The sequence below is a fragment of the Gopherus evgoodei genome, chromosome 9, assembly GCF_007399415.2.
Source record: "Gopherus evgoodei ecotype Sinaloan lineage chromosome 9, rGopEvg1_v1.p, whole genome shotgun sequence".
NCBI classification, from domain to species: domain Eukaryota; kingdom Metazoa; phylum Chordata; order Testudines; family Testudinidae; genus Gopherus; species Gopherus evgoodei.
Window position 1 is genome coordinate 13,557,134 of NC_044330.1, and position 25,526 is coordinate 13,582,659.

The 25,526-nt window shown below is 42.9% G+C and overlaps 1 protein-coding gene across 3 annotated transcripts in view; it reads right to left on the minus strand.

The window, feature by feature from the left end:
* NAALADL2 (N-acetylated alpha-linked acidic dipeptidase like 2) overlaps nt 1-25,526 on the minus strand; it is a 921,662-nt gene that overhangs the window by 19,650 nt on the left and 876,486 nt on the right. For all 3 annotated transcript variants that reach the window (XM_030575533.1, XM_030575534.1, XM_030575532.1), the window contains one exon: nt 24,348-24,546. In XM_030575533.1, the coding sequence (XP_030431393.1) occupies nt 24,348-24,546 (199 nt within the window). The remainder of the gene's footprint in view (nt 1-24,347; nt 24,547-25,526) is intronic.

Here is a 25,526-nt window from a genome sequence, read left to right on the forward strand (position 1 = left end):
TCCTTGCTTCACTGTGCGCAGCACCCAACGGTCTGAAGTTAACCGGGACCACGCCAGGCGGTTGAAGAAGGTAGGGGAAGGATCCTGTCTTGCGTCTGGTACGCCGTCCCCGGGCGCACCTTCAAAAGCCGGACTTGGAGCCCGGTGGTGCCTTGGAGGGCCCTTGGTTTTGGCCTCCCTGGGAGCCGGACTGGCGTCTGCGGCCCCCCCGACCACGCCGTCTACTGAGGTCCTGCCTCTGGTGGGGTGGGAAGTATGTGCGTTGTGCTTGGGGCCTGAAGGGTCTACGCTGGGTGGAAGGTGTATGCATCCCCAGCGAGCGTATGATGACTCGATTGTCCTTCAGGTTTTGCAATTTGGAGTCCGTCTTGTCCGAGAATAACCCTTTCCCATCAAAGGGTAAGTCCTGGACGGTATATTGGAGTTCCGGAGGTAGGGTGGAGGCCTGGAGCCAGGAAATGTGCCTCATGGTTATTCCCGAGGCCAAGGTTCTGGCTGCTGAGTCAGCCGCGTCGAGGGAGGCCTGGAGAGAGGTCCTGGCCACCTTCTTACCCTCCTCCAGGAACGCATTAAACTCCGGGCGGGAGTCCTGGGGTAGAAGCTCGGAGAACTTACCCACTTCCGCCCAGATATTATAGTTATAACGGCCCAGTAGGGCCTGTTGGTTGGCCACACGGAGTTGCAAGGCTCCAGCTGAATACACCTTGCGCCTCATGAGGTCCATTCGTCTAGCTTCCTTGGCCTTGGGGGCGGGAGCCTGTTGGCCGTGCCGTTCCCTGTCGTTGACCGACTGGACAACTAGGGAGGAAGGAGGAGGGTGAACATATAGGTACTCCTACCCCCGAGAGGGTACCATGTACTTCCTCTCCACTCCCTTAGCTGTCGGCGGGATGGAGGCTGGTGACTGCCACAGGTTATCGGCGGTAGACTGGATAGTCTTTATGAATGGGAGGGCTACCCGGGTAGGTGCATCGGCAGAGAGGATGCTCACTACCGGGTCCTCAACCTCTGGGACCTCCTCTACAGGTAGGTTGACATTAAGGGCCACTCTATGGAGGAGGTCCTGGTGGGCCCTGAGATCTATCGGTGGGGGTCCTGACGCTGAAGACCCAGCCACAGCCTCATCTGGCGAGGAGAAGGAGGAGGATACTCCGGGGATGAGGGCATCCTGTGCGGTCTCCTGCTCCTGGACTAGTTCCTGCTCGAGTTGACCCGGGGAGTCTGGTGGCGGCTGTTTATCCGACTCAACCACGGGGGGGCGGGAAACAGTGGCCTCTGGCACCCGATGTTCTGAGGCGGTAGAATGTGTCCGGGGCACGGGGCCACCCTGGGTCTGATGATATGCCCAGGGTGTCCAAAAACCCCACTGTTGGGCACCCGCGTCCTGCGGGCAGGGGTCCTGGAACTCTCCCAGCGGTACTTCGGGATCCTGGTCCCGTTCGTAATACCTACCCGCCTGGGAGGATGCCGACGTGCCTCTAGACGGCCAAGGTGGAGCGGCGAAAGTTGGCGCCGAGGTACCGACAGACCTTACACCTCTGGGTTGTGGTGAGCGGTGTCTGTATTGGTGATGGTGTTGAGAGCAAGACCGGGACCTGTAACCGGCTCGGTGCCGGGAGGTCGACTGAGATCTCGAGTCCCTCTGTCTCGATCTGCTCCTGGAGGCGTGGCGCCCACCGCGGTGCCGTGAGCTGGAGCGGTACGGCGAGTACCGGGTTGACGCCCGGGACGTCGACCGGTTAGCCGGGAGCCTGACTGGTGCCGGAAGCGTGAGCGGTACCGAGGTGATCGGTGCTGGGAGCCTGACCGGTGCCGAGGTGATCGGTGCCGGGAAGGTGATCGGTGCCGGGAGTCTGTCCAGTGCCGAGACCGAGATCGACGTCGAGAGCATGAGCGACGCCTCGATGCAGAACGTCCGCGGGACCGCGATCTGGAGCGGTGCCGGTCTGCTACACTGACCGAAGCTGGTCTGGTCAGGGTCGGTTTGCCCATGGAGTGCAGTACCCGCACCGGCGGTGCCGGGGGTAAGGGCAGCGGTGCCTCTGTGATCGCGATCAGATCCCTCGCTGCGGCAAACATCTCCGGGGTAGAAGGCGAAGCAGGCTCTACCACGGTGTGCACCGGGGAGCTGCCAGGTGCCGGACTCAACGGCCCTCATGGGGTTGGAGTCAACGGTACCGGCTTAGGCGGTGCCATGGCAGGTATCGGTGCCGGGCTGTCCGTCTTTGGCGCAGGCTCTAACTGCGAAGCAGTTGATGTCGGGATGATCTGCACCTTCGCCGCCTTCGGCCTCGGGGAGAGGGAGCGGCTCGGAGTCGGTTTCGGTGCCGGCGGAGGCCGGTGCCGTGAGTCCTTGGTGGCAGCGCTCGGCTTGCTTACCGGCTGACTTGTGCTCGGTGCCGAGGGCGGAGGTGTCAGGGCCGCTTCCATAAGGAGCTGTCTTAATCTAATGTCCCGCTCCTTCTTGGTTCTCGGCTTGAAAGACTTGCAGATCGAGCACTTAGCCGATAAGTGCGACTCCCCGAGGCACTTCAAGCAGGAGTCATGCGGGTCTCCAACTGGCATGGGCTTGTGACAAGCTGAGCACTGCTTGAAACCCGATGAGCCGGGCATGAGCTCCGGCTCCCGGTGCGGGGAAGGGGGGGGCCCCGATCCCCTCAAACTACAACTAATAACTACACTAATAACACTAGTTAACTTACTGACTAATAATTATATATATATTTGTACAACAATAAACTATAACTACTATATACAACGATAGCTAAATGAGCTGCTAGGGAGTGTGGAGGTCAGCGAAGCCGCGCTCCACAGTTCCAACGACCGACACGGGCGGTAAGAAGGAACTGAAGGGTGGCCGGGTCGGCTGGGATATATATTGGGAGCCATAGCGGCGCCACTCCAGAGGGCGCCCAGCCGACCCGCCTGGGTTGCTAGGGTAAAAGTTTCTCTGACGAACATGCACGCGGCACGCGCACACCTAACTGGAATGGATATGAGCAATCATTCGAAGAAGAACAAGTTTTATGGAGTATTTTTTTCCTTTAAAAATTCTTCTTCCACTGAGCTATACTTTATCTGTGGACACATTCTCAAGCACAACGTTTTCAATCTACAGGCCTATGCTGCTTTCCTGCCACCTCACTGAAGTCAACAGAGTTTCACTTTTGTAACAGAGAAAAAATGGGTCTGATAATTAAGATGTCTCTGTGACACTACCTCAAAGCAGCACCATGGAACTCCCATATTCACCATTGTCATATAATTGTGATATTTTTGTACAAAGTACGCCTTGTGAGGTATCATTTTGAAAGTCTTGATCCGTTGAACATTAATATCCTATTGGATTGTATGTGTTATCATTGGATGTGAAGTTTTCAAGTCTTGCTGTGTGTTACTGAAATGTGTTGTGAGTTCGGGAACACCCACAAAAAGCCTTTCTGGTACAACAATGGAATAGCCAGATAGCGATTAATGGCTCATCAACACCCATCAAGAACAGAATCCACTATCTTGGAGACTTCTCAGATGAGGTACGAATGGTATAGGGGCAGGCTAGCAGATGTCACAGCAAAGGTCTTTTCAGCAAGCGGGAAGAAAATATAGAAGAGGGGAAGTGACATCATCGCTAGGCCTCTCCCCTCCCTCATATTTTCCCCTTCATGAAAATATCTAACAGCATGGAAATTTCACCCATCTTTTCCTGCAAACACTTTCCAAAAGACTATACATTTCAGGATAAAATGAATAATTTGGGGAAACTCAACAGAAACTACTAGATAATCCAAAATTTCCACAGAGTATCTAATTCTTGCAGAAGTATTGAAAAGATTTTAATGTTCTCTGTTGAACTGATTTTTTAAAGTCAATCATAATTAAAATCACTGTTGATTTATCTAATATTCAGCATTGACTAAGTGGCAATTTCTCTTTAAAATGTGAAGAAAATTGCAAGACAAGCCAAAGTCATGGTTAGAGTAAGACATGAACATTCTACTTCACGCTGTGTTTAATCACATATTTGTGGTTTGCAGATAGAATCCATTTGTGTTGCCACAACAATATGGCACACTGTGAAGGATCATAGTGTTTATTACAGCATTTATCAAAAATTTATGCTCAGTACCTTGCTCTCTGAGAGGTGCAAAAAGATCAGACATTTAGAGCATGGGTTATGCTGAAAGTACTGCCTCCTAGAAGTATTAGAAAACAGCATGATAGGGCATGATTAGCAATAATGATAAAAGACTACAACCACAACAGGAGTTTGTAAGAGCATTATCATTATGATAAATCTACTTCTCCAAAAACAGCTGAATATTAGGCCCAGTCATGAGTAACGCATGGTACCGGTTTGCATCACCCCAAGGGGAGCTTGGGGGAAGACTGAAGCACAATACTCCCAATGCATGGGAGACATATGTGCACACACTCCACACTATGCTTTAGGATAGGGCAGACTGCTCCCATGATGCACCCTACCCATTCTGCAGTATGGTGTGGAGGGGACAAGGCCTTGCTTTGTCCAACCCCCTTTCCTCTCCTTCAGGGCAATTTTCACCTCCAAGGGCTCAGGAAGGAAGCGGTGCTTGTGCTTCCTCAAATGCATGGCTGTGACTATCCCAAGGGCTTGCATGGGCCACGCATGCAGTGTGTCTAGGAAAGCTTCTTGTGTCATTCAGGAATACAACTTATTCTTTGTGCTGCACTGGTCCTGCTCAGCAGGCTGGCCCAGAGGACGGCAGGGCTATGGTCTTATCTCCTCCCTGACCCTCCTAATCCCTTTTTGGGTATTTTGCACCACTCAGAAGAATAGGAAGTGACTATAATTATAGCTGTTTCTTTTTCTGGCCACTTAAGGGGGAGGAAGGCTCCTTTCTCCCTCTCCCCACCTGTGTAAGGGTTGGTACAATCTAGAAAGAAGAAGTTCTGAGAAAGCAACAAAGACATTTTCATTCCATGAGATTCCACTGGTGAAACCAACACATGAATCTGGCTCAAACTATGGAATTAACTAAAATGAATGTAGCAAACGTTATTTCAATTTTTTATAAGTTAGAATTAGTTATATAAGTGCTATTAGAATGTTCAGAATTTAATTGGAAATGATATCATTATTACTTTGTATGGTTTGCACAATATATATTTAGTGAGGTGTGGGTGTTCTCAGTATAATTCAGATCCCATGTCTCTCATGCATTAATTGCAATGGTATTGTCTCTTATTTCTTTAGGAGGTAAATTGGCAATTAAGAATTGCTATAATGCTTTTATCAATTATTTTTAAATAGAAAGAACTTGCACAAAAGATTTTCTGTATACTTAGTTCTACGGTCCAAACCACTTTTAACTATGTTGTGAAAGTGTTGAATATCTGACTTATAGTGTATTTATTGTCACTAGTCTTTACTATCCAAGCAATTTACAAGACATGAACTAAGACACATATTCTAACCTGAAGAGCTCACAAACCCAGGCTCTAATTCTTTTGTGGTATCTGATAGCACAGAGTTGGAGTAAATTGCCTGCCAAGAAAGTCCATATCCCGTTTATATCAAACAAACCTTAGTTTTATCAAATAAAGTATAATATCTTGTAAAAAAGCGATAAAGAGTCCTCTTTGTCGCTTTTTACAGATCCAGACTAACACGGCTACTCCTCTGATACTATATTATCTTGGATACTATACCGGTAGACGGTGATTAGTTTTCAAGTCTCTTGAAAATACTAGTTGTCTTCTCATATTTTCAGCACACTGAATATCTTTGCTTTATTTCCTGTGAATTATTTCTTCTTTAGTAGTTCAAGACCTGGAAATCTTAGGTTATGTCTACACTGGCAATTGAACAACAAACTTTTGTCTTTCAAAGCTGTTAAATCCCTCTCTCCCCCTGAAAGAAAAAAGTTTTGCTGTGACAAGTGTGAAAAGTGCACTGTCGGCAGGAGCACTCTCCTGCTGACAATGCAAACACTGCTCATTGCGGGTGGAAGGTTTTTGTCAGCAGGAGAGCCAACAAACAGCGGCTACACTGCACAACGTTCAGTGGCACGACTGTAACGACACAGCTCTGTCACTAAAAGCTGTGTAGTGTAGATATAGCCTTAGTGGCATTGCGTGTTGCTTTTTCAATTCCTAATATTTGATTGCATTATCTTTGATTTAAACCAACACAAACTACAGCTGAATTGCCTAGTAGCAGAAGAGATGTAAAGTAAACAAGATCGGGGAGAGGTTCTTGTTGAGAAAAGCAAGGTAGGAAAAGCATATCAAGAGGCAGGGAGGCTGAAGAGAAGATTATAGCGTACAGGGCAAGAAATGACTATGACGTAGAGAAGGATTTTAGCAGTGAGCATTGATTAGAAAGGACTTTTTGGTGGTACAAAAGACAACATAACAAGACTTTCAGTCAGAATATGTGGGTAACAGGACTCAAAGATGTCTCTGGAGTTGAAAGTCTGACAACATAATGGAGTTGTCAGCAGTGATAGAGAACTGCCATATAGGAGAAGGGTAAAGGAAGATAGATAAGTAGTCCTATTTTGGAAAAATGGAGTTTTGAAATGGCAGCCGAACACACAGCAAGAGCTATTGATGGGGAAAAAAAAAAGGAACTGAAAGTTTGGACAGACCTGAAGACACCAGAGATGGAAAAATCTGATTCACAAGTCATCAGCATGGACGGAGAAGAGGAGAGAATTTGCTTATCCTTACAGGATGGCAAGAAAATGATAAGAGACCTTCTTTAATTCTGAAAAACTTACAATTTCCTCCTCACTCTCCAGCATAACACACAGTGTTACATTTATAAATATCATAGCAGGTTTTATGATAAAGTGGATACTTATCATCTACCACAGTTAATTTAGCATGGTCTTTCTGGTATTCCCCATTTTAAAGACCAGAAAGACCATTGAACACATTTGGCTCAGGTCTCCAGTCAAAAATCTTCATAGATCCAAACTGACAGAATTATAATAAAGTTTGTTTAAACATTAAGTTACATGTTGCAAAACCACAAAATGAGCTCAAAGTGCAATACAAACTTGCAAAGTGTTTGTGACAAAAGAATTACTGTAATTCAACAGTTCTTTTTGCTGAAGTTTTTGTGTGTGTGTGTGTGTGTGTGTGTGTGTGTGTGTGTGTGTGTGAGAGAGAGATATTGCATTACATGAGTATCCATGTTACAATATAGGATTGGCAGGTCTTCTGGGAATATTTGTATCAGTAAAGCTTGTCCTCCATAAAAAACAATGAGAAGTTTGTTTGCACACAGAGATTTTAAAAGGGACTTCAATTTTCTTAATAAACATATCTTCTGAAGATGGAATCCTGGGGCATGTGAATTTTGTCACCTGAGAACCTACTGTAGCTTATCAGCTAAACAGAAATATATCAAGTAGACTTTGTACATATATCAGGAGTGAATAAATGCAACAGGGAAAGACAAAACTCAATCTGAAAGAAAAACATTTGCTCTAATGAACAACAAACACTTCAGTGGTATGAGATTAGCAGTAATGCAAAGCACATTATCATGTGGTGCTAAAAGTGTTTTTTCCCAGTGCCTCAATATCATTACGTTGAATTTAAATTTTAGACCAAAGTAGTCAATTATTTTTTGTCAAGGTACAAATTTCTTGGTTAAGGTTCAGACTCCAGAGAAACATTTTTCACACCGCAATAAAAATAATGGTAATAATAAATAAAAATATTTCACGGTCTGTTCAAGATCTCTCGTGGTCCAGATTTGGCCCACAGTCTGCCTATTGACTACAACTGTTCTAGATCCCTTTTTTCCCTATACTGTACTATTTCACATTCTAATGATGTTGTAGACTGCTGATCTGCCTCCTCAGCCCAGGATGTAACCAGTGCCATGTCTGAATCTGCTTCAAGCCTCTTGTCTCAGGGCTTCAGCTTTATTTCTTCCAAACAATTCAAATTCAGTACATCAATCATCCCTTCCCTAAGATTTCCTGCAGGAGCTGGCTAGTCTCCTGTAGCACTCCACTAGTCCTCCTGCAGGCCACCTGCCTGGGAGGCACCTCGCTCCAGGACCCACCATACTTCCTGTAGTTCTCCACATCCAACTGAGCCATTTGCTGGCTTTCATAATCACTTGATCATTAACTGATCAGTAATTGATTCATCACAGATGAGGCTGGGCACAACTCCTCTGTGACAGGAGTATTAGATAGATTACTTCAAGACATTAAAAAAATGCAGTCACTGAAAAATATTATTCAAAAAATGCATCATCCAGGGAATAAGAGTTTAGAAGCAGTCTTGTATTAGAAAAATGAATAACAACATACATTGCCGGAAGTCCTTCTTGAAAAAGGTAGCTGATGACAAGCTTACTTCTCCAGCACTCTATGTAATCATTTATGATCTCCACCAAAGTAGTCACAACAACTCAAGTATGATTTTATGCAAAAATTGTGACTGATAGATATAGCTTTAATGGACTGGGCAAAATTGGTAAGGTGCAGTAGGTGGACCTCAGCAATGGGTTTTATGCAAAGCTGAGTTTAGGGAAGGGCTTTTGTAGAGTCACGACAAACCTGTGTCAGTGCGGAGATACCTGTGCTTGAAGTGGCAGCATAATAGGAAGAATAAAAAATAGCTAACTGGAGCAGAAGTGACAGGCTAATCCCTTGCATGTAGTCTTCGCTCTCTGCCTTTTTAAGACTGAAGAGACTAGTAGTTTGCTTTTGATTCTGTTTTTTTTGTTTTTAGTGTCTCCTTCAGCTAAGAAAAGTATGGTGGGAACATCAAAGGAAATTTCAGAAACATCTGCAGTGAAAGAGAGTATCTCTAATGTAAATAACAAGTAATCTCAAGATGTGGTTGAGTTGTTAAAATGGACCACAAGGAATGAAACATACACCAAGCGAGGAAACCAATCCTGTTTGCATAGTATGTGTGTCATGAAAATACTGTTTGAAGTTCTCTCAGTTTCACTGTTGTGTTTGGAATATTATTGAATACTTCATAAGAACATAAAAATGGGTGTACTGGATCAGACCAAAGGTCCATCTAGCCCATTCTGTCTACCAACAGTGGCCAATGCCAAGTGCCCCAGAGGGAGTGAACTCAACAGGCAATGATCAAGTGATCTCTCTTCTGCCACCCATCTCCACGCTCTGACAAACAGAGGCTAGGGACCCCATTCCTTACCCCTCCTAGCTAATATCCATTAACAAACTTAACCTCCATGAATTTATCCAGTTCTCTTTTAAACGCTGCTATAGTCCTAGCCTTTACAACCTCCTCAGGCAAGGAGTTCCACAAGTTGACTGTGCACTGTATGAAGAAGAACTTCCTTTTATTGGTTTTAAACCTGCTACCCATTAATTTCATTTGGTGGCCCCTAGTTCTTGTATTATGGGAATAAGTAAATAACTTTTCCTTATTTACTGTCTCTACATTACTCATGATTTTATATACCTCTATCATATCCCCCCCTTAGTCTCCTCTTTTCCAAGCTGAAAAGTCTTAGTCTCTTTAATCTCTCCTCATATGGGACCCGTTCCAAATCCCTAATCATTTTAGTTGCCTTTCTCTGAACCTTTTCTAATGCCAGTCTCCTCTTTTCCAAGCTGAAAAGTCTTAGTCTCTTTAATCTCTCCTCATATGGGACCCGTTCCAAATCCCTAATCATTTTAGTTGCCTTTCTTTGAACCTTTTCTAATGCCAGTATATAATTTTTGAGATGAGAAGACCATATCTGTATGCAGTATTCAAGATGGGGGTGTACCACGGATTTATACAAGGGCAATAAGATACTCTCTGTCTTATTTTCTATCCCCTTTTTAATGATTCCTAACATCCTGTTTGCTTTTTCAATCGCCTATGCACACTGCGTGGATGTCTTCAGAGAACTATCCACAATGACTCCAAGATCTTTTTCCTGATTCGTCATAGCTAAATTAGTCCCCATCATATTGTATGTATAGTTGAGGTTATTTCTTCCGATGTGCATTACTTTACATTTTTCCACATTAAATTTCATTTGCCATTTTGTAGCCCAAACACTTAGTTTTGTGAGATCTTTTTGAAGTTCTTCACAGTCTGCTTTGGTCTTAACTATCTTGAGCAGTTTAGTATCATCTGCAAACTTTGCCACCTCACTTCTTACTCCTTTCTCCAGATTATTTATGAATAAGTTGAATAGGATTGGTCCTAGGACTGACCCTTGGGGGCCACTGCTTGTTATCCCTCTCCATTCTGAAAATTACCATTTATTCCTACCCTTTGTTTTCTGTCTTTTAACTAGTTCTCAATCCATGAAAAGATTTCCCACTTTTCCCATGACAACTTAATTTACGTACAAATCTTTGGTGAGGGACCTTGTCAAAGGCTTTCTGGAAATCTAATTACACTATGTCCACTGGATCCCCCTTGTCCACATGTTTGTTGACCCCTTCAAAGAACTCTAATAGATTAGTTAGACACAATTTCCCTTTACAGAAACCATATTGACTTTTGCCCTACAATTTATGTGCTTCTATGTGTCTGATAAATTTTATTCTTTACTATTGTTTCGACTAATTTGCCCAATACTGACATTAGACTTATTGGTTTGTAATTGCTGGGATCACCTCTAGAGCCCTTTTTAAATATTGGCGTTACATTAGCTATCTTCCAGTCACTGGGTACAGAAGCCGATTTTAAGGACAGGCTACAAACCATAGTTAATAGTTCCGATACTTCACATTTGAGTTCTTTCAGAACTCTTGGGTGAATGCCATTTGGTCCTGGTGACATGTTACTGTTATGTTTATCAGTTAATTCCAAAATATCCTCTAGTGACACCTCAATCTGTGACAAGTCCTCTAATTTGTCACCTGCAAAAGCCAGCTCAGGTTTGGGAATCCTCGGCAATGAAGACTGAAGCAAAGAGTCCATTTAGTTTCTCCGCAATGACTTTAGCATCTTTAAGCGCTCCTTTTGTATTTCAATCATCCAGGTGCCCCACTGGTTGCTTAGCAGGCTTCTTGCTTCTAATGTACTTACAAAACATTTTGTTATTACCTTTTGAGTTTTTGGCTAACCGTTCTGCAAACTCCACTTTGGCTTTTCTTATTACATTTTGACACTAAATTAGGCAGTGTTTATTGTTTTTACCTTTCTATTTACCTCACTAGGATTTGACTTCCACTTTTTAAAAGATGCCTTTTTATCTCTCACTGCTTCTTTTACATGCTTGTTAAGCCACGGAGTATCTTTTTCAGTTCTTTCACTGTGTTTTTTAATTTGGGGTATACATTGAAGTTGAGCCTTATTATAGTGTCTTTGAAAAGCATCCATGCAGCTTGCAGGGATTTCACTTTAGTCACTGTACCTTTTAATTTCTGTTTAACTAACCCCCTCATTTTTGCATAGTTCCCCTTTCTGAAATTAAATGCCACAGTGTTGGGCTGTTGAGGTGTTCTTCCCACCACAGGGATGTTAAATATTATATTATGGTCACTATTTCCAGGCAGTCCTGTTATAGTTACCTCTTGGACCAGCTCCTGCGCTCCACTCAGGACTAAATCGAGAGTTGCCTCTCCCCTTGTGGGTTCCCGTACCAGCTGCTCCAAGAAGCAATCATTTAAAATATCAAGAACTTTTGTCTCTGCATTTCATCCCGAGGTGACATGTTCCCAGTCAATATGGGGATAATTGAAATTGAAATCCCCCACTATTATTGAGTTCTTAATTTTGATAGCCTCTTCATCTAGTCATAGAAAATGTTGATAGTTCAACATTTTTTAAAGCATAAACACATTCAGTTAGGTGGTGGTGCAAAAATGGGCTTTCAGGTGAGATTTTCATGAAATGATGGCAGAAGGTTTTTTAAAGGAGTTTCAAGGATAAGAGACTGCAGCGCAGAAGCTGATGAAGAGGAGATACAGTACTCAGCATGGATGCATTGGTCTGATTGTCTAACAAATCAATGCTTATATATAGAAATTAATTTTGTCATCTTGTCACAATGAACCAATGGAGCTTTTATTCCCCCATGTGGAGAGTTGGTTAATTAGTATCACTGTAAGGTATCAGTTAACATTTCCATTGCCAGCAATTTCATCCAGGTTTCTGCATTTTTTGAGAAAGGGAAATATCTTCTCCTTTCCTTGGCATCCAGGTATACCTGTGTAGTGGGTGCAGATGGGATTAAGATGTTTTGACTTATCAGCATCTATAGAACTAGTTTTTATTACTGCTGATACTGACCACCAGACTGAGAGGATGAGATGGAAGAGAATTCTATTAGTGGTAGTGATAAACTCATGTTTACAAACATCACCTATTTGCCATCAATTTGATGATCTAGACCCTGTCCAAAGTTTCAGGGCCTCATCTTACTAAAGCAAGGAGAGGATCCTGCCCTGCTCTGAGGAAAGGCAAAGTAAGGGGACTCCTTTCTGTTCAAGCCAGCCAGTATTCACAACATTTGTCTCCAGATTCATCCCCAGCATACTGTCCACATTGGAAGGTGCCAGGGAGGGATCTGGGGGTTGAGATAAATTGTGTATATTGGAGGTTGGGGAATTTGTTGATGTGTTACTACTTATTAACCCTAAACCTTTCCTTCCCCAGATAATATATTCCTGTTCCCAATAAAGTTTCCATGTTATACTGTTATTTTGGGGGGTGTCCATTGTTTGCTGGGGTTTGTGTTGATGTACTTCATCGTTTCTTGTGTATTGAGTTCTATGCTCCTATCCAGCAGTGGTAGCATTATTCATTTTCCCAATGGACAGCACTCCTAATGTGTCAGGCCCAGTGAGGAGTCACCAGGCATCATGAAAAAGAAGTCAGCCCATTCAAGGAAAGGGGAGAAGCCACAGCAAGCACCTGGGAGAAGACTTGAGCTACATCTTGTGGAGGAGGAGGGGGACTATACTCCATCACTGTGGAAGTGGAAAGAACTGGGGGCATAAAAACTGTCCCTAAGAGGTTATATATTCACTGAAATATACATGTTTTGTAAAACTTCACAGAAACCTGAGTCATTTGATTGAGGACTTGTATTCAATTTGGAACACTATTTCTCCTCTGCTTTGTTTACAGACACACCAGGTGGTTAAGCACTGGAATAAATTGCCTAGGGAGGTTGTGGAACCTCCATCATTGGAGATTTTTAAGAGCAGGCTAGACAAACATCTGTCAGGAGTGGTCCATATAATTAGTCCTGCCATGAGTGCAGGGGACTGGACTAGATGACCTTTTGAGGTCCCTTCCAGTTCTAGGATTATATGATTTCTGGGGTTTTGTTTAAATGCACACACATTTTATTTTAACTTCAATGAAAGGTTTAGTTCAGGTTTGGACCAAGATTTGGGATGGTTTTTATTTTGTCTGATCCTCTTTTCCATAAATCCTTGCCACCTTTTCTCTGAGCTAAAAAAATAATCTTCCCACTATAGTGAGATGCTCTTTGTGCAATTAAATGAAATATTAGAGAATGTGGCCAAGAATTGTTGGAAGCTGTAGTCTTTAAAAGCAGCAAAGAATCCTGTGGCACCTTATAGACTAACAGACGTTTTGGAGCATGAGCTTTCGTGGGCGAATACCCACTTCCTCAGATGCATGTAATGGAAATATCCAGGGGCAGGTATATATATGTGTGCTAGCAAGCAAGCTAGAGATAACGAGGTCAGTTCAATCAGGGAGGATGAGGCCCTGTTCTAGCAGTTGAGGTGTGAAAACCAAGAGAGGAGAAACTGGTTCTGTAATTGGCAAGCCATTCACAGTCTTTGTTCAATCCTGAGCTGATGGTGTCAAATTTACAGATGAACTGAAGCTCAGCAGTTTCTCTTTGAAGTCTGGTCCTGAAGTTATTTTGCTGCAGGATGGCCACCTTAAGGTCTGCTATAGTGTGGCCAGGGAGGTTGAAGTGCTCTCCTACAGGTTTTTGTATATTGCCATTCCTAATGTCTGATTTGTGTCCATTTATCCTTTTCCGTAGAGACTGTCCAGTTTGGCCAATGTACATAGCAGAGGGGCATTGCTGGCATATGATGGCGTATATTACATTGGTGGACGTGCAGGTGAACGAACCAGTGATGATGTGGCTGATCTGGTTAGGTCCTGTGATGGTGTCGCTGGTGTAGATATGTGGGCAGAGTTGGCATCGAGGTTTGTTGCATGGATTGGTTCCTGAGCTAGAGTTATTATGGTGTGGTGTGCAGTTACTGGTGAGAATATGTTTCAGGTTGGCAGGTTGTCTGTGGGCAAGGATTGGCCTGCCACCCAAGGCCTGTGAAAGTGTGGGATCATTGTCCAGGATGGGTTGTAGATCCTTGATGATGCGTTGGAGGGGTTTAGCTGGGGGCTGTATGTGATGGCCAGTGGAGTCCTGTTGGTTTCTCTCTTGGGTTTGTCTTGCAGTAGGAGGCTTCTGGGTACACGTCTGGCTCTGTTGATCTGTTTCCTTATTTCCTCATGCGGGTATTGTAGTTTTGAGAATGCTTGGTGGAGATTTTGTAGGTGTTGGTCTCTGTCTGAGGGGTTAGAGCAGATGCGGTTGTACCTCAGTGCTTGGCTGTAGACAATGGATCGTGTGATGTGCCCGGGATGGAAGCTGGAGGCATGAAGGTAGGCATAGCGGTCGGTGGGTTTTCGATATAGGGTGGTGTTAATGTGACCATCACTTATTTGCACCGTGGTGTCAAGAAAGTGGACCTCCCGTGTAGATTGGTCCAGGCTGAGGTTGATGGTGGGGTGGAAGCTGTTGAAATCATGGTGGAATTTTTCCAGAGTCTCCTTCCCATGGGTCCAGATGATGAAGATGTCATCAATGTAGCGTAGATAGAGAAGGGGCGTGAGTGGACGAGAGCTGAGGAAGCGTTGTTCCAGGTCGGCCATGAAGATATTGGCATATTGTGGGGCCATGCGGGTGCCCATAGCAGTGCCACTGATCTGGAGATATATATTGTCATCAAATTTGAAATAGTTGTGTGTAAGTATAAAGGCACAGAGCTCAGCAGCCAGTTGTGCTGTGGCATCATCAGGGATAGTGTTCCTGACAGCTTGTATTCCATCTGTGTGTGGGATGTTTGTGTAGAGAGCCTCTACATCCATGGTGGCTAGGATGGTGTTTTCTGGGAGGTCACCAATGCATTGTAGTTTCCTCAGGAAATCAGTGGTGTCGCGGAGATAGCTGGGAGTGCTGGTGGCATAGGGTCTGAGTAGAGAGTCCATATATCCAGACAGTCCTTCAGTGAGAGTGCCAATGCCTGAGATGATGGGGCGTCCAGGATTTCCGGGTTTGTGGATCTTGGGTAGTAGATAGAATAACCCTGGTCGGGGCTCTAGGGGTATGTTGATTTCTTCTGGTGTTAGTGTAGGGAGTGTCCTGAGTAGATGCTGTAGTTTCTTAGTGTATTCCTCAGTGGGATCTGAGGGAAGTGGCCTGTAGAATTTGGTATTGGAGAGTTGTCTGGCTGCCTCCTTTTGATAGTCAGACCTGTTCATGATGACAACGGCACCTCCTTTATCAGCCTCTTTGATGATAATGTCAGGGTGGTTTCTGAGGCTGTGGATGGCATTGCGTTCTGCACGACTTAGGTTGTGAGGCAAGCGATGTTGTTGTTCCACGATTTCTGCCTGTGCACGCCGGCGGAAGCATTCAATGTATAGGTCCAGGCTGTCATTTCGACCCTCAGGAGGAGTCCATGTGGAGTTCTTTTTCTTGTGCTGTTGGTGGGAGGGCACCCGTGTATCAGTGCACTGTTCAGTGTTGTCCTGGAAGTATTCTTTGAGTCGGAGACGGTGAAAGTAGGCTTCCAGATCGCCACAGAACTGTATCATGTTGGTGGGGGTGGCAGGGCAGAAAGAGAGTCCCCGAGATAGGACAGACTTTTCTTCTGGGCTGAGTGTGTAGTTGGATAGATTGACGATATTGCTGGGTGGGTTAAGGGTACCACTGTTGTGGCCCCATGTGGCAGGTAGGAGTTTAGACAGCTTACAGTCCTTTTTCCTTTGAAGAGAGGTGAAGTGAGTAATGTAGATCTCCTGTCTTATTCTAGTGAAGTCCGTTTGTATAGAAGTTTGGTTATTAATGAGAGTCTCCAGGTTGGAGAGCTCTTTTTTGATGTTTTCCTGTTTGCTGTATAGGATGCTGATCAGGTGGTTCCTCAGTTTTTTTGATAGAGTATGGCATAATCTCTCACTGTGGTCTGTGTAGTATGTAGATAGCAGTGGATTTTTTACCTTTAGTCCAACCATCCTAGCCACCATGGATGTAGAGGCTCTCTACACAAACATCCCACACACAGATGGAATACAAGCTGTCAGGAACACTATCCCTGATGATGCCACAGCACAACTGGCTGCTGAGCTCTGTGCCTTTATACTTACACACAACTATTTCAAATTTGATGACAATATATATCTCCAGATCAGTGGCACTGCTATGGGCACCCGCATGGCCCCACAATATGCCAATATCTTCATGGCCGACCTGGAACAACGCTTCCTCAGCTCTCGTCCACTCACGCCCCTTCTCTATCTACGCTACATTGATGACATCTTCATCATCTGGACCCATGGGAAGGAGACTCTGGAAAAATTCCACCATGATTTCAACAGCTTCCACCCCACCATCAACCTCAGCCTGGACCAATCTACACGGGAGGTCCACTTTCTTGACACCACGGTGCAAATAAGTGATGGTCACATTAACACCACCCTATATCGAAAACCCACCGACCGCTATGCCTACCTTCATGCCTCCAGCTTCCATCCCGGGCACATCACACGATCCATTGTCTACAGCCAAGCACTGAGGTACAACCGCATCTGCTCTAACCCCTCAGACAGAGACCAACACCTACAAAATCTCCACCAAGCATTCTCAAAACTACAATACCCGCATGAGGAAATAAGGAAACAGATCAACAGAGCCAGACGTGTACCCAGAAGCCTCCTACTGCAAGACAAACCCAAGAGAGAAACCAACAGGACTCCACTGGCCATCACATACAGCCCCCAGCTAAAACCCCTCCAACGCATCATCAAGGATCTACAACCCATCCTGGACAATGATCCCACACTTTCACAGGCCTTGGGTGGCAGGCCAATCCTTGCCCACAGACAACCTGCCAACCTGAAACATATTCTCACCAGTAACTGCACACCACACCATAATAACTCTAGCTCAGGAACCAATCCATGCAACAAACCTCGATGCCAACTCTGCCCACATATCTACACCAGCGACACCATCACAGGACCTAACCAGATCAGCCACACCATCACTGGTTCGTTCACCTGCACGTCCACCAATGTAATATACGCCATCATATGCCAGCAATGCCCCTCTGCTATGTACATTGGCCAAACTGGACAGTCTCTACGGAAAAGGATAAATGGACACAAATCAGACATTAGGAATGGCAATATACAAAAACCTGTTGGAGAGCACTTCAACCTCCCTGGCCACACTATAGCAGACCTTAAGGTGGCCATCCTGCAGCAAAAAAACTTCAGGACCAGACTTCAAAGAGAAACTGCTGAGCTTCAGTTCATCTGCAAATTTGACACCATCAGCTCAGGATTGAACAAAGACTGTGAATGGCTTGCCAATTACAGAACCAGTTTCTCCTCTCTTGGTTTTCCCACCTCAACTACTAGAACAGGGCCTCATCCTCCCTGATTGAACTGACCTCGTTATCTCTAGCTTGCTTGCTAGCACACATATATATACCTGCCCCTGGATATTTCCATTACATGCATCTGAGGAAGTGGGTATTCGCCCACAAAAGCTCATGCTCCAAAACGTCTGTTAGTCTATAAGGTGCCACAGGATTCTTTGCTGCTTTTACAGATCCAGACTAACACGGCTACCCTCTGATACGTGGTCTTTAAAAGCAGTGGTAAAAATGTTAAATTCTGGGCAATTAGTGTACATCTTGTTTTCAGGGTTAAACAATCGCCATGTGTGAAGTCAGGTAGAAATTTTCCCTCAGGTCACATTGACAGTGACCATGGGTTTCTTTTCTCCTTTCTCTGCAGCATCTGGATGTGGGACATTTGCCAGGATTATCTGGATATATATCTCACTTAATTATTTCCCTGCCATTGTGAGGGCCTCAGGCACTAGGACACCTCATTCCCTCCTATTCTCTGCTTGTGGCACATAACAGTTTAGTCTCCTGTGGGATGTAATACTTTGGTCTCAGTTCCATTGTTGGACTCAGTGTGTAGGCGCTGGGTGGTGTTGGCCTGTGATACACAAGAGGTCAGACTAGATGATCAGGTGATCCCTTTTGGCCCTAAGCTCTATGACTCTAAATAAAAGAATAAGCATATCATGACAGAGAATTCATTAAACCTAATAACAAAAAATATCAGCAACAGCGTCTTAGAGCAAGCAATGGAAATCATCTCCACTTGATACAAGAGAGTAGCAGAAACAAACAAATCAGTAACCATCAGGCTAACAGGCTCAGTTTACACACACTGAAGATAATACAACACTGGCACAGTCATCAAAAGAAAAGACAAAATATCAGGTTCAATGTATTAGGTCCTAAGAGCCTGGAGTCCTGACTCTGCTCCTTTTCCTGTTCATGGAGCTCCCTTTCCCTCCCACCTCTGACTCAATCCCTTCACTACCCTCTCACCACAGCAAACCAACAGCCTTATGTTCCTTCTGTTTTATGCCCCCTGCCAAGCCTCCCCTCAGAACAGAATGACTTTGGACTTCTGCTAACAAGTCCCTACTCTCAATCTGTCTTTCAAATGCCATCTCTCAATACTGGCTCCTGATCTGAGGGGGTTGGGCTCAAAACCCATCAGCTGGGGAAGTATGGCTTATCAGGCACACATGGTTTAATAGATCAAAAAGGCACATGAATTGAATGTTTTCCAATTGCGGAGTCTGATAGGAAAAAGAACAAACTAAGTAAGGTTGGAAATGACTCCCCTGATACTGAGAAAATACAAAGACCTGGTCACTTTCGTGAACAGCTGAATAGCCACCTCATTGTCCTCCTTCCAATTCATTTGTAACGATGCCTAAAAGCTTAACAGTTAGGCAACAGGTGTTCAGAGATCACTGCCTATCATGCTGTCCAGTACTGTTTCATTGTGCTCCCCTTCTTGTTTTATACTTAGATTGTAAGCTTTGGAGCACAGATAACCTTTCATAGAATATCAGGGTTGGAAGAGACCTCAGGAAGTCATCTAGTCTAACCCGCTGCTCAAAGCAAGGCTAATCCCCAAACAGATTTTTTGTCCCAGATTCCTAAATGGCCCCCTCAAGGATTGAACTCACATGCCTGGGCTTAGCAGGCCAATGCTCAAACCACTGAGCTATCCCTGCCCCCTTTTTAAATATGCATTTTAATAGTGCCTAGCACAATGGGATCCTGACCCATGTCTGAGACTCCATACTACTATTCAAGTCAATATTATTAATAATAAAATAATGACTCAAAAATAAGAAAATCAAGAAAGCAGAACTGCACAGCAAAAACTGTGATAAAAAGTAAATTGGAAGAAAGAATGTGGCTAGCTGAAAGAAAGAAGAAACACAGGTTATGTACACATCATGCCTTCAAGAGAATAAAAAAAAACAACGTTCAAATAACCATCAATTTACAATATAAGGGCAGATTCAATTATAAGAACAGGAAGATGGATGGAAAATATCCAGTAGCTTTCAAACCTGGCCCTTCTTGATAATATCACAGTGAAAGAGGAAGGGAAAATATCAGGTTTAGGATTAGCGAACAGAGAACTGATTCATATACAATTTCTAAAAAAATGAGTTTTCATCCAAAAGTCAAATCAAACTTGAAAATAACCTTTTGTGAGGCAGGAAAAACTTTATCATCCCATTATTATTCATCTTTGTCCAGGTTTCTGGTTAAGACAACAAGTAGAAAGCCCTAAAATTTCCTGGTGGAAGCTACTGTAGTATATTTCCACTATGGTTGGGACCAGGAAATCTTGAGAGAGAGAGCATGTTATTGTGAGATTTTTCAATCAATGTTGCCAGATAATATAGATAATCATTCAAATGCTAGTGTTTTCCTAAACTAGACTGAACAGGCTTTTAGGGTTTGCTCATCACAGTAAGTTTATTAAAAGGGCATAATTATGTATGAAAATGATCAAAAATCAAAAGAACTTGAATTCCATCAGTTTACTAGAGTTATACAGTCACTCATTATTACTAATTATTTAATTGCATTAAAATAGGTCCAACTGACATCAGGGTCCTATTGTGCTAAGCACATACAGACAAGTAGTAAGAAACACTTGCTGTGCCAGAAATTTTACAATCCATGTAGACAAGACAGAAAAAAGGAAGGATCACTATCCCCATTTTACAGATGGAAAATTGGGACACAGGGAGGTTAAGTAACTTGCCCAAGTTTGCCCAGGAAGCCTGTGGCAAAGCACAGCCTAAATGTCTTGAGTCCCAGTCTAGTGCCTTAGCCACAAAAGCCATCCTTCCTTTTCAGCTTAGATTCTAGAAAAGAAAAATATAGCATAGGTTCAAAGACCTAAGGATTAAGGATAAACACCAGCCTGCCAATAGTGATTGAGAAGTGATGCCTGAACTTCAGTGCATTTTGTCAAGTACTTTGATTGAGCTTGAGAATATGAGTCCAAATGAATATACAGGAAGAAATATTTTTTTCATGAAGAATATGAGCTTTTTTAGTGCACACACATTCTTCCTTCAAACGACTATAAATTACAGTATTTATGGAATCTTAATGATGTAAACACAGTTGGAGCTTGAAGGTCAAGGCTGCAAACTGCATCCTAAATTTCTGTTTACAGATGAAGTACAGTATTTATTGTGGCACTGCTTGTGCTGCTATAGCTAAAGGTCTGCCTGCGTTGCCATTATAAACCACTATTTCAGAGGTTTATAACTTGCCCATCAATCTTCACATTGGGATGAAACACAGCACACAAGGTCTCAGCTTGGGATTGATTTTTGTTGTTGTTGTTTTCTTTACCAAATTACAAAAAGAAATTCATCTGGTAAGTTTTAAAGTTATGAGAGCAATAAAATAAAGGTCACTTGTTTCAAATACTTCTATTGTATAACCCAACTATAGCTTCAGTTTTAAGACAAATTTTACAGGCTAATTATACATAATTAGCACTTAATTCTTTAAATAAGGAATTCTCACCCCTCCTCCTGAAATCATTAAAAATACTGCAAATAAAATTGCATCAGTGGGTTAACATTTCCCTCCCAAAACGAGGCTATGGTGCATCTTGTTGTTCTTAAAACAAAAACAAAAAAAACAAGGAAATCAGATTTCTAGTTGTAGGATCTAAAGCTGGAGGATAAATTTAAAACGCACGTACATGCTAGCTTTGATAGTGCTAGTGTGCTACATATAGAGGAGCCACAGTGGTGCAGGCAGGCTGCCCGACTGTATACCTATGTTATCAGATGGGATTGTACATGAGTGGCTATCCTGCACCACTGTAGTTACACTGCTACTTTTAGTTCACTATCTCAATCAAAACTAGCTTGTGTATGTCTCGCTGAGCTGGAAATTACACTTAAAGCTGCAGTATAGGCATAAGTCTCCTTTACTATGTCTCCTGGCTATGTACAGGGGCTTTAAAGGATGCATACCATTTACTTAGTGTGAATGAGAATCAGGCCTGTTGTGTAAGGCACCTCCCCTTAAAATGGTTTGACTAGAGTCTTAGTCAAATGGCATTGTGGGATTCCATGTATTATCTCTTAGTGGCTCTGGATCACATTTGCTTAGTTTCCAAGGTGTATCAAATGGGGGTCTGTCCTGGGTCCAGTACTATTCAATATTTCCATCAATGACCTGGATAATGGAGCAAAGATTATGCTTATAAAATCTGCAGATGACATGAAGCTGGGAGGAGCTGCAAGCACTTTGGAGGACAGGAATAGAATTCAAAACAACCCTGATAAATTTGAGAATTGGTCTGAAATCAACAAAATGAAATTCAGTAGAAACAAGCACAAAGTACTACACTTAGGTAGAAAAAAATCAAATGCCTACAAAATAGAGAATAACTGGAAAGGTAGTAGTACTGCAGAAAAGGACCAGGGGGTTATAATGGATCACTAACTGAATATAAATGATGAAATTGTAATGATTCTGGGGTGTATTAATTGGAATGTCATGTAAAACAAGGGGAGGTATTGTTCCACTCCAGTAGCAAGCAGAGAGGCCTAAGTCAAAGTACTGTGTCCATTCTGTGTGCTGTACTTTCAGAAATGTGTGTACAAATTGGAGAGAGTCCAGATGAGAGCAACAAAAATTATAAAAGGTTTAGAAAACCTGACCTATGTGGGAAGATTAAAAACTGGGCATGTTTAACTTTGAGAAGAAAAGACCGATGGGGGACCTGATAAGTCTTCAAATATATTAAGGGCTATTATAAAGAGGATGGTGATCAATTGTTCTCCAGGTCCACTGGAGGTAGGCCAAGAAGCAACAGGCTTAATCTGCAGCAAGGGAGAATTAAGTTAGATATTTCGGAAAAAAACATTTTAACTAAGCACTGCAATAGACTTTCAAGGGAGGCTGTGAATCACTGTAATTGGAGATTTTTAAGAACAAGGTGGACAAACACCTGTCAGGGATGACCTGGGTATACCTAGTCCTGCCTCAGTGCAGAAGGCTGGACTAGATAAGCTCTTGAGGTCCCTCCCAGCCCTAGGTCTCTATGATTGTGTGATCTCCATGCTATTGTGAATTGCTCTTCACACAGGAAGGCAGAAGTACTTCTTAGATCAATTTCTGTAGACTGGAGGATAGTGAAAAGTTAAATTTACATTTTACTTCCATACAGAACAATTACACCTTATCAAGGAACACAAGATGATAAACATTGAAAGGATATGAAAATAAGGAGAATACAATATGACCCAATGGAAGTATTTCTCACTATTCAGAATCTAGACATTGCCTATTTAAAAAAAAATAATAAAAAGTACACATTTATATTAGGACAGATGCACCAGAGTGCTCTTGTGATGTAAATATAGTCATCAACCTATTTGAAGTGGTTTATAAAGCCAAGGATATGGCTGCTTTGTGATGTCAGAGCAACTCAGAGCAGCCAGTGAGTACTGCTGAATATGGTCTATCAGTCGTTCTTTGGTGAACATCATCCTTTATGCCACATGCTCAACTACTGTGAGAATGACATTGATTGGTCTCGCTGCAAATTTTACTCTTCTGTTAATATCCCCTTCATTATAGCTATAGGACTGATTCATTTGCATTCTAGGCTCCCCCTACAATCTACTTTTCTTATACAGTTACACCTGTTTCATACGATCCTCAATGCTTGGAATAATACCCCTCTTCTTAAGTACCAAACTTTTGACTCTCCTCCAAATCCTCCCTGGAGGACCCAAACCAATTCTCTTGGAGTAATTAAAGAGAGGAAGTCAGAAAAAGAAAAACATTTCCCATCTATTCATTTTGAGAAAACCATAAAACAACATGATCACTACTGAGCAGGACTTAAATTCTAAACATTTGGGTCTGGAAAGTTGTTTAGAACTATTTTAAAACATATGATTGGAACAGTCAAATGGTTGCCCTTAACCTAACATATTTTTTTAAACTAAAAAGGAGTACAAATTTCTCCAACTACCAAGTCAACTCAAGAAGCTGAAGTGACGAAGGCTCATTCTTCCTTCTCCAGAAGATGAAAGGTGGACTGCTTGAGACATTTAAAACTAGTCTCGACAAAGCACTTGAATATTCGATAGGGAACAATTTAGGAAAGTGGGTTATGAACTAAATGCCCCCAAAGCTTTAAAACTCTAGTTTTTATGAGAGGGAAGTTATGGAAGATGGCTGACTAAAGCTCTACCATTCAGACCAAGGTACTATCTTTGTCCCATTGAAAGTACCTAGACAGGGAAAGATAAATTAGCACACAAGTGCAGATTTTGTATAACACGATTCTGGATCTTCTGTAACTCAGTGTTGTTTAAATTTTTTTTGTAAAGTTTTTAATAAAACATTGAGAAGCATGTCAAATACCATTAGATTTCAAAATATTTTTTTTGAAAGCTTGCTGTACCATCTAACATAAGTATCTGTCATGCTGCTTGAGTTCCTATAGCACAGAACATCTTGTTATCAGTGATGTCATGACAGAAATGTTACAAAGATGCACTCTAATCACCTCCTGCACTGGTATGAATTTAATTTTTTTGCTGTAAGGATGATTTTTTTAAAATTTACCTTTCAACTTGGATTCTCACCGAGACTTTTAAAAGACGCATGACAGTTTTGAAAGCTAAGCAATGTGAGATGATTATTTTAGTTGGAATAAATGAATGGAGAACATACTGAACATCCTACCTGTAAAACCCTGGAGGAGCTTGTTGAACTAAGAAGTTTTTCTCCAAACCTTGCAGAACGTCATTAAGCATTCTCACTCGGATAGGAGCTCTCTCCTTGGGGTCATTAGCTGGACGCATCTCATCTGACTGGAACAATTCTGCACTGTCTCTCAGTCTTGAAGCCATTGCCAGCAACTGACGGGTGTCTAATTGGTCACCTAGTAATGATAACAGAAAGACACTGGTCTGTAAATGATTCAAAAGGCAATAATTTATTGCTGTCGATAAAATAACTTACACTTTTTTAAAATGGCCACGTTGTCTTACGCTGAAACAAAGGCATCTCCAGTGGAGTTAAAACCATGGATCAATGGAGCCTATAATCTATTTCACATGTACAGTAATTTTTGCAGCAGTACCAACTTGTGCAGTGATCTCTTAAAATCTTACAAGCTAAGAAGAGTCAGATCTGGCCAGTATTTGAACGGGAACCCCCCAGTGAAAACTCAGTTCTGCAAGAAGTGATGGTTAAATATCAGTAGCTGGAACTCTTCTTTCTGAGACAATACTGATCCAGTGCTGTTAGATACTGCTTCTCATGCCACAGATTCTGTACGTTAGTCTACTGCATATGAAAACCTATCCCTATAGTATATAAGCACCAGCTCCTGTCCTTTCTCCCTTTCCTCTCTCATAAAAAGCATAAAAGCGTACACACCAGAGCAAGAATTTGCTTGAATTCCATCTGTCATCTTAGAATACTAAGGATACTTAAACTTTGTAGTCCATAAGGTTATCTTGCCTTTATTATATTCAGCAGTCATGCAAGGAACCTATAGGCCTGTATGCTATAAGACATTAGCTTCAGCAGTTATCGTAACGTTTGAGGCTATAAACTTTGGCACAAATAAACAGCCCGACATTAACCCCTAAGTTTGGGGAACAGAGTGTGAGGGGGAGTTTTGTCCAAAGTGACACCAGCCAAAGGACACATGAGCTAACACCAGCTTTTGGAAAGTTTTGGAAAGAACATCCAACCACAAGAGTGTCATGGCAATGAATTGACATATTTGATAATAAGCTGAGATCATTAATATACTAACCTGTAGAAGGACATCCCAACATTAGTACGGTGAGGAAATACAAACAAGGAAGAGGAGAGAAACTCCTATTGGCACTATACATGGTGGCGTCGGCA